The sequence below is a fragment of the Perna viridis genome, chromosome 13 (assembly GCF_037379345.1).
Source record: "Perna viridis isolate PV_CMFRI_1.1 ecotype Kerala chromosome 13, ASM3737934v1, whole genome shotgun sequence".
Taxonomy (NCBI): domain Eukaryota; kingdom Metazoa; phylum Mollusca; class Bivalvia; order Mytilida; family Mytilidae; genus Perna; species Perna viridis.
In genome coordinates, this window is record NC_142457.1 from 19,530,166 (window position 1) to 19,540,299 (window position 10,134).

General features: G+C 32.4%; 1 protein-coding gene across 1 annotated transcript; it reads right to left on the bottom strand.

Moving 5' to 3' along the window:
- Positions 1–659: 659 nt before the first annotated feature.
- On the bottom strand, positions 660–10,107 carry LOC148599854 (death-associated protein 1-like). Its single transcript, XM_088558809.1, has 4 exons — positions 9,965–10,107; positions 8,041–8,143; positions 6,767–6,824; positions 660–5,372 (listed from the first exon to the last, which is right to left on the bottom strand). Exons 1-4 carry the CDS (start codon positions 10,014–10,016, stop codon positions 5,256–5,258), a joined length of 330 nt encoding a protein of 109 aa, XP_088414935.1. The 5' UTR covers positions 10,017–10,107; the 3' UTR covers positions 660–5,255.
- Between the last annotated feature and the right edge of the window lie 27 nt (positions 10,108–10,134).

Consider the following 10,134-nt stretch of genomic DNA (forward strand, 5'->3'; position numbering starts at 1 on the left):
AGATCCATATACTAGAACTGATTCTATTGTTAAGAAACCAGAAATTGCAAGTTTTTTCCCACAAATTCCAAAAGGTTTTAGGTCATATCCAACTTTCCATTTATGGTATGGAACCTTGTATTTTTTTTTTAATATTTACCTTCAAATCTGAGTTCAAGAAAATGCACCAAAAAAGTGTCCACAGACTTCGTCAATGTGGATAATGACAACTGAGAAAAACCTTTTCTCAACTGCAAAACTTATTGGTTATATCCAGTATTGACTTTTTAATTCCTTTAAAACAAAAATGTGAATTTTATTAGGCATCAATAAAAAAGAAATTGCCAAATATTCACCTTACGAAGAAATTTCCATTGATTATACCTTACAAAAAGTATCCACAGATGACATCGCCATTCCATTTATGAAGGTAGACCTAGGGTAAGGGACACAACTCTTGCAAATCATCGGAATGTTTGTATTCAGCATTTTACATCAATCTCATGTAAGCATCAAAGTAACTTGGACTGATTTCATTCTGTTTCAATTGAAAGCTGGATAGCCTTTGGTGAAATTGAATATGATACAAACATATCACTCATTTATAGAGTTATGTCCCTTACCCAAGGTCTACCTCCTTAAATGATTACGAGTTTTTGGCATGAAAAAAAAAACACAGATAAAAAGAAAAAAATTTGTTTTTATTTTGTGCTCGAACGATATCTTTCTCGTCTTAACTCTACTGAAACATTATAATGATGAGTGAAAAGCTAATAAATTACAGATAACCATGCCAACATTTATTAGATAATCAAGTAATTCAAGATGTATTCTAAACAAATATTATCTGAAATGCTCAAGTCAATTTGCACCATACAAAATACCAGGGTATGTGTTTTCAAACTATCGACAAATAAGTTAAGCATAGTCCTTTAGAAAACATAGCCTCAAAGACATAAGTACTTCATATCAGTTGCATATAAAAAGGGAGGTAACTTTAAAGTGTACAGTTGCATCAGGTACTTGTTAAAATGACATCTTTTAGAAAAAAAAAAACTCCTGTTATCCTTTTGAATGACTATCCAAACTGAAGTATTCTCTGAATTTTTAAGCTAATAAGGAATGGAAAAGGGATTAAAAGAGTGAATGCTCTAAGAATTGTTCAATTAAAAATCTGAGTACAACCCAAAAATTTTGATTAATATCATTAACACCACAAAAAAATTGTGTGCAAGTCCGTAAGATTTGATAAAAGTTATTTCTGAAAATTAACAGTGTGGATATAGATCATTGTTATCAATATTATGCCACAAAAACAGTGTCCCTAACATCCCACAGAACTAGTCATTTTTGGCCAGTTTTGTCATTTTTTGCTGGATGTGGGGATCTACAGGGACCAAAGTGCAATTTTCCCAAAGCTGTACCCTTTGATGGTCATCCAAGCCAAATAAGGTTCATTACAATCGTAAGTTTAAGATCAGGGATCCTAAGAAGGGTCACTCCTATAAAAAAATGAGCATTTTTTTTAATTTATGACTTCAGATTGGCCTGAAACGGGAAGTGGTTAGTGTAAGGGGTTGACATCATGGGAGTGGTTAGAGACATCATTATTCTATAGAATCCAGGTAAAATGAAGTACTATAGATCAATTCAGCTGTGATTGGAGACAGAGAAATGAGCCCTTCTCATTAAAAAATCAAATTTTTGTTTCCATCTTAACGGCCAAGACCGTATATTTTGCATGATAAGGGTTAATATTATACTTATAGTGCCACAAAACTTGAAAAAAAATCCTAAGTTCAATTAAAATTCTTCTACAAAACTCTTATGAAAATCTTTTGATTTTATGCTGTCACCAACAGTACAGATTTTTTGTATACCTTCAGTAAATTTAACTTCTATGAGACTTTGGTCTGATCAGAATATTCCACATCAGCACTTTGAAGAAAAAAAAAACTGTCAATACTTTCATATTAACTACACACATCAAATTACAAATGTTAACAAATGTAATGTTTATCCAAAGAAAAGGTGTATATAAAATACAGTAATAACATTTTAAATAAAGAACACCATATACATATTGCAACTTCTAAAGGCAGTCATATACACTACTGTCAATCAAAAATTTAATTTCTCCACTCTTCACAATGGAGTTACTCATGTCCTCCACTGTGACTCCACCAAAGTAAAAACCAGGATAAAATTTCCACATTTCAATAGATTTCATTATCTTTTTCTGTCCTTTAATGAGGTGTTATTAAACTGCTGGAACCAATAAATATACATTTGTATAAAGACCGAAGAAATTACAGGCAATTTTTGAAATGGTGACTCCACTGTGGACAGTGGATACACTGTGATTCCACTCAAAGTATCTCCACTGTGGAGAGTGGAGAAATTTTTTTAAATTTGTGTTGACAGTAGTGTACAGTGTTAGTTCAAATAGCAGGCCAGACATACATGCTTTTAGCACTACATGAAGTTGATCATAATTGCATATTTCTCTTCAAATTATGTTTACCAATAAAATAAATTAAAAGACCTTAAAATTTTATTCTTCAATTTTTTTTGCAAAGCAGGCGATGTTAACATTTTATTCTTTTGTGGAGTACAATTTGCAATGGTCATAGAAACCGTGAATTCAAAGTTTGAACAAAATGTACATTTAAGTAGCTGTCTTTGTAAGAATCATGCAAAATCTGAAAAATGTGATACACCCTTAAAAAGGCTACATATTGTTATTTTTGTAATTAAGTTGTTTTATGGGTCTTTATTATGAAATGTGTAATTATTCATTCAAATCTGTCTGCACTTAGGAGATAATCAATATTGAAAATCCAATAGATTCTATTGTATTTGAGTGTCATTTACAGAGTTATCTCCCTTAATTTTGAACTCTACAGTGCATTCTATATAATTTTTATCTCCTGAGAGATATGAAAAACCACATGTAAATTTCTGTTTACTATGACATTTCAGACAAAATATCAAAAATAAAAATATGTAGGCTTTTTACCCATGAATCACATTTTGCATGATCCTTAGCTGGAGTGCTACTTCATTATTTAGAAGAAAGATATACCAAGAACAGTTTGCCTAATTATGACAATTTGATACCAGAAAAATCTAGAGAGAGAAATTGAAGACAGAAAAAAATACAAAATCTAAATGGCAAAATGTAAAAATACTGTAATGTATTAAGTATAATGCATTAAATGCATGAACTCATAAATAAATCTTTGACAACTTCTGTGAAAAAAAAATATGGCAAAAAGAAATACAACAGTACAAGTACATGTATAAAGTTAACAAAAAATTGACACTAGACCCTTTCCTTTAAGTAAGTTGATGAGCAAGCTCAATATACATTTCAGCAAGGTAGGGCTTGGGTAGAACAATAGAATTTACATCACTGAAGTGCAAATTGAATACATTCCAGGCATGCTCATTAACTAACCTGCAGTTAGTATGAAAGGGACTATAGAAACAGAGTTAACAGCAAAGACAGGGGTAGATCCAGGATTTTAGATTAGGGGGGGAGGGCATAGTTTAAATTTTTTTTTGGTTAAATTTTTGAAATATATTTCTTGAGTGGGTGCCATGTAGATACCTTTTGCGATAAAATTAGCAAGAAATTAAAGTTTCAACCTAAAACTGCCTAAATCTACCCCTGACAACCCATGCTTTGCAAATTTTAGGGGGGGCACGCCCTTCACGCCCCCGCTTGAATCCGCCCCTGAAAGAAGCACCAAAAAGCTTGTATAACGCATACATATCAATTATGGAAACTGAGGGCTTGTAAGTCTCTTTCTAAATCTATTTATCAGAAATTTTTACTGTGGGAAGCATTCATAAAAGAAGATTAGCTTGTATTTTGTAAGCTACTACTGGGAACAACAATATGATGCAGAGTTTCTTTTTGTGTTACAAAAATGTATTGTAAAATTAAATATAGAGAAGATGTAAAGAAACATCATATTTTTATTATTCTTTGTTACACCAAAGAGGTTTTTGGTAATAAGATTGTAGCCATTACTCTATAAACAATAATTTCATTTGCCTTTAAATAGGAGTTTTGAACCATTCCACCAAATTAACAGTGTCATGTGAGGAAGCTTAGAAGCCCAAAAACAAAGAAAACAAAGCACTATTTTAACAATCCTACAAATAAACTTGTTCACATTTCAAAGGGACACATCTCAAAGGGAAACTAGTTACGCCAAATTTGAAATACATGTAATTATAAATCTACAGTTTTGTAAAGTACCGATTTTGATGAAAATGAATTTACAAGTTCTGGTACATGTACACATATACTGACATGGTTCAAATTTACTTTCAAGACTGAAAGGTCCTGGCCTTTCTTTGCATCCAAAATGAAAGGTCCTCAAAAAGAAAGTAAAATTCCAATGGTCCTGCATCAGAAGATGAGGGTCCATGACCTTGGACCAGTGCTTGTATGTACCCGTATATAATGGTAGTCACCATGCTGATTCAAGTTTAATTTTCAATGCAAAATCTCGAGTAATTAAAGTTTATAAACTTTCCTCAAAATTGGATTAGATATCTGTCAAACTTATTTTCCAAATTTCAATTTTTTCTACATTAAAATGAGTTGACTAAAGCATGTTATACTATAGTAAAGAGACATTACATGTACATGTATGTTAAATGTTTACTTTTTTGGTTTGAAAATGTGTATTTCTTGAATGCCAATATTCATGAAATTGGTACACAAATGTGTCCATACTCAACAAGTAACATGAAACTTGTAGTTTGATCACATCATTCATGATATTCTGATTTTTTATTTCTATACCATTTTTAAAATTTGCTTTAAAAAATTGCATCATATGCAAATAGTTAACACCATAGAAATTCTTTACTCCATGAATTTCTCCTTTAAATGTAAAGAACAAAATGCAAAAACCTTAAATTAACCTTGAAAAATCTAAAATGTACAAATTAAGCTGTGAATACGTAGTTCTGAAGGTCGCTCTTTTAATACTTTTTGCGACTATAGAATAATTAATGCAATGAAAACATCATTAGCGTAGTACATACAAATGATTCTGACTATATATATTTTAAGGAGATCTAAACAATTTTCATCAGATGAAAAAAATATGACCTGAATTTCCCCATCACCATAACAACAATCAGTTACTTCCGATTCTTTAAAAAAAAAAATCCAGTTTATCGTCCATTTTCCATTCTGCACGTCCATTTTTCCTTAAGTAACCATTCATAGCTGTGTTTTTAGATCCTGTAGTTCAATGCTTGCCTGGTTGATGAATTACATTTGGTTTGGGATTGGGTCGGTTGTCGTGCGTAGGCAGTGGCTTGTCGTGGTAGGCTTTGATTGCCTCTGGTGGAAAATCTTTGTCACCCTGAAATGATACAGATTTTTATTAGGCAGAAATCAATACAGGCAAATGTGCCACACATGAGAATCATATGGTTTGCATCATATGATTATCATATAAATCGAGCACCATATGATAATCATATGCTTCAGTAAACATGATTGTCACATGGTTATCATATGATTATCATATGTTTTTAAGCCAAAATTACCATAAGAGAATCATATGATAATCATATGACTATCATATGTTCAGTATCATATGATAGTCATATGATTACCATATGATTATCATATGAATCGAGCACCATATGATTATCATATGTTGCACATTTGGCTTTGTACATACTTTGTGAGTTTGAGTTGCCCACACAATTTTAAAATGAAAAAGTTAACTTGACTGCTCCAGCATATTGCCCTATAGAATCTAAATCATTGGATCGGATTTCTATAATAACACATCCTCGGTGAAATTTGGGGCAAATATCTATTCTATCACTGTCTTAAAAACAACAAGATGTTGCTCAGAATACCCCCACTTAACGATTTCTGTCACACCTGGAAAGGGAATGCAGGGTATAGGTCATCACGCAAAAGCAATATACATGTACCATATATCAAAGCAAGTTGAGAAATCTGTTATGAAAAGTTTCATAAAGCTACGAAGTTGTTTGGTTAACAGGAAGCAGATGATCGAGGAACCTGGAAATTGGAGAGTTGGTACAAATTATCATGCAAATGCTATATATCAAATATCTAAGCATTCTCTCTAATGGCAGCTGAGAAATCTTCTTAACAGAAAAGTGTACCAGGCAGACAAGGGGATTAAAATATAGCCCCACTCTAATCATACTACGGTAGCAATTTTTGACAGTTTAACTGCTGAATTGTGATGAAATTACACCTACATCATGTACATAATTATATAATTATAATGGTTTGCCTCAAAATATGCTGGGTACAGTTTTTGTTTTTAAGAACTTATCCATGTACTTCAAGATTACATGACGAACTAAGATTTGTTATGTATTCTGTAAGGTGCCTTCTGTAACTGTTTCTAAATTATGAGAAATAAAAGTGAATCCAGTGTGTTTCTGACATGTATTAACTTGGATTTTTATAGATTGCTACAATACCTGTTAACCACCTCACATTAGGTGGAAACTCCAACAAACTGGATGAAAAATTTAGAATTTCCTACATAAAAATTTAAGATTTATGAGAGATTTCTGTTTTCGATAAATAAGGAAACAAACAAATAAATCTGGAGAATAAAATAAAAAAATCAACAAAAAGCTTTTTTTTATTAAAAAAAAAAAAACATGGCTTTTAATCTTTCTTCTCCAGCGTATCATCTTGTACTCTTAGAGGTTTACACCTGCCTCATATTATCTTAACAGAAGTAAAACTGTTACCTACCTTTCCAACTGCTCCTGATACCAGTATAGATGTATGATGCTTGTCTGGCTTAGGGGGACTTAAATGAAAACAAATACATGTGTATAATGATGTTTTGTGGTCAGATGCTGCCTGCCTTGTGGTATAAGGATTTCCTCATTGTCCATTGATAACCAATGGATGGCCCTGAATTGACATTTTCATCCAGGTGGGATTGTTGTCTCTTATACATATACACCATACCTATTCTTGTTATAATCAAGCTTAATAAAAATAAATGAATCCAAAAAAGGCACCATCCACTCTTTAAAATGTGACAAATAAAATGCAATGTAGGGTGCAGCAGCTTGATTCAACCACTGATGCGGATCCCTGAGCATTTGCGGCAAGTATAAACACACTGCTCAAGCTTGATATAGCTTTAAATTTGATTGCAATTAGACTTTTGAAGTAGTCCCTTTTTGGTTACATTCACCAAAATCAATCAACATACAGACTTTATGTGCTTTTAAAGCAGTTAAGAGAAATATTATAAACCCTTTTTGGCCCTTTCCTCAGAGGCTAATCTAGATATCAATGACAAGGAGAAATAGAGCCAATTCTGTTTGAAAAATAACAATATTGACATTTTTGTCTACATGTATGTAATCTAACAAAACTTCTCCCTGTCAAAAACAAATGGGAGAAACGAGCACCAACAAGAAATTTCTTCTCATTTCTAAACAGTCTGGTTCATAACGCCATAAATTAAAACAACCTAACAGCAACACTCCTTTTGTAGTCTGGAACCAAGTATTATATAAAATTGCATAAAGAAAATCAATCATTATTCAAGTTATCACATGATAATTCAATTTCAGAAGGTAAACACTTTCTTACAGGATAAAAATTTTTGTCCATCACCGAACAGACCAAATTTTGTAAGGCAAAAAAAAAAAAAATCTGTGTTTCCAGTAACCCAGCTGACCTTATTTTTTCCCTGTCAGCCCTAATTTTTTATGGTGTCAAAAAAAAAAAAAAAAAAATATGGATTTTCTGTCATCAATTATTACTAGAATCACCTTGCTCTTTGAAGTGGAGGTTCAAAATATTAAAAATAAAATTGAACCAACATGGTCATGGCTATGACAAGTCCAGTTTTCTGCGGTGTCATAATAAAGGCAGTGAAACCAGTTGATTTAGATGTCCTGCAAATCTATAAATTACTTTAAAAAAATATAAGTAATTTCTTAAACAACCAAGTGTCTATGGATGACAATCATATGACTGCAGTCCTACTGTTTAATCTAAAGTACCTTCCTCCAAACTCCTCTATTTCTTCTCTTGTGGGAGGTGATGAAGCGGCTTCTCCTTTCTCATTCCTTTGATGCGTAACAACCCTCATACCTCCTACTTTTACTAAAAAAGGTAATTATACATGTATTTTAAACGAATACAAGTACATGATGTAACTACATAAGATAATAATAGGGAGACTGCGGTTAGTTTACATGTAGTTTAATGTCAGTGATTAAGTATACATGTATGTACATTTGTCTGTGTGAAAAAAAAAAATCAGATAATCTGTAGAGTTTAAACTGACAGTAAGACTTTGAAACTGTTTGGCAAATATATGATTTTTTTCCTATTGCAAAGCTTATGGGGTTGGGAAGAAAAGCCTGATCATCCAAAAGGGAAAATTTGTGAAACAACTGGGTGAAGGTAGGTGTCTGGAAAACTTAACACAGGAGGCTCTTACACAGAGCTGTCCAAACCATGTAATTACAGGTCCAGTCCCTGAACTATACTCAGTCACTTTAATCATTTAATGCTAATTGTACACTCCTTGAGACGTTAAAATTTCCCGCACGCACGATACCTAAACGCATGCTAAACGCTCACCAAATGCACAATAAATGAATGCTCCTATCATGCATTTAAATGCACGATAGACTAATGATGAAAAATAATAATATTAACAAATAATAATGAAAGAAAAAAATGGAAAATTGAATTAATGAAAATATATCAATTAATAATAGCAAATAATATAAAAGTAACAGCTGAATCAAGGAAATAATCAAAGTACAAAAATAAACGAACGCTTCTACCGTGCGTTTAAACATACACTCCCAGTATGTGTTTAAATGAACACTTTTATTGTGCATTCATCATGTGCTTAAACAAACGCAAAACATTGTGTAAACGCCCGGTAAATGATGCCCCCGAATTATGAATTATGCTAAAATGGGAAACATGAACGTTTCAAGAAGAGTACATGTACAATTGTACACTAATGTCAACACTAATTTAATTTCTCTGTTGTACACAGTGGAGATATATGTACATGGAATGGAGTCACAGTGTCTCCAGCAAACACAGTCAAGTCACCATTTCAAAATATGCGTGCACATTTTTTTCTCTACTTTCATGAAAAAATTTTTTTAAAAGTTAGAATGCATTTCAGTTAGATACTGAAAAATAGAATAAGTATAAAAGCATTGGAATTTGAAGCAATTTTTCATATTTTGAAGGCAAAGTGAAGCAATTTTTCAAAGGCAGAGCTTTTTACTCTTGGAACTGAAAGAAGCAGGTATGTTTTTGGAAACCGAAATCTGAATGAGTATTTCATAATTCCGGTGAAAAATTATGTGTCTGCTACCATTCCCTAACAAAAGCTCTGCCCACTCATGTCTCATGCTACTTTACATGTATTTACAATTAAAAATGATCACTTAACAGGATCTCTTATGTAAACTGACCGAATCTTTAATAAAAAATGATTTTTTTGTCATAAATACATTGTGTATAAACACATTGTGTATGGAAGCATACGATTAAATGATTCCCCAAGCAAATTAGGTAGATGTGGCATGCACAATTTCAACCTGAAAAGTCGTTAGAAGTGTTTGAAGTGTGACACTTCCTCAATTTTTTGTATCCTTCTGATCCCCAACCTGACATATCAATATCCAAATAAAAAAGAGGAGTTGCAGGGTCAGAGAAAATTCGGACTTATAAAACATGTCACCAATCTATATTTATTTTGGTTAAAAGTTGTTGAATAAAAATGCATATTAGCACTAGTCATATATCAAATTCGTATGTTGACAGTGTGCATATTAAAGGTATGAACAATCATCAATCATCCTGTCAACAGCTGGCCCCATGCATGTGGTCAACAAAAATTTGCATTTTCTCAATTTAAGTATTAACATAAAGTTACATGGAAATCACTACCTGCAGGGGGATGACCTCCTTTCATTTCTTGCTCCTGACTGGCGTCTGACATACTGTCTATTAAAAATTATTCCAACTTTTCTGCTTGTTCTGTTGTGAACAATAAAACGTGAGCTACCTTGAACTTTGTTTACGTGTTGGGTAATACGGAGAGACAAAAGGGACAAAAA

Bases quoted from the DNA above. Each gene is read 5' to 3' on its own strand.
- LOC148599854 (XM_088558809.1), bottom strand. From the start codon at position 10,016: ATGTCAGACGCCAGTCAGGAGCAAGAAATGAAAGGAGGTCATCCCCCT. The intron at 6,825-8,040 runs GTACTTTAGATT...TTTTCATTTAAG, and splicing joins ATAGAGGAGTTTGGAGGAAG to TCCCCCTAAGCCAGACAAGC. The intron at 5,373-6,766 runs GTAGGTAACAGT...GTATCATTTCAG, and splicing joins TATCAGGAGCAGTTGGAAAG to GGTGACAAAGATTTTCCACC.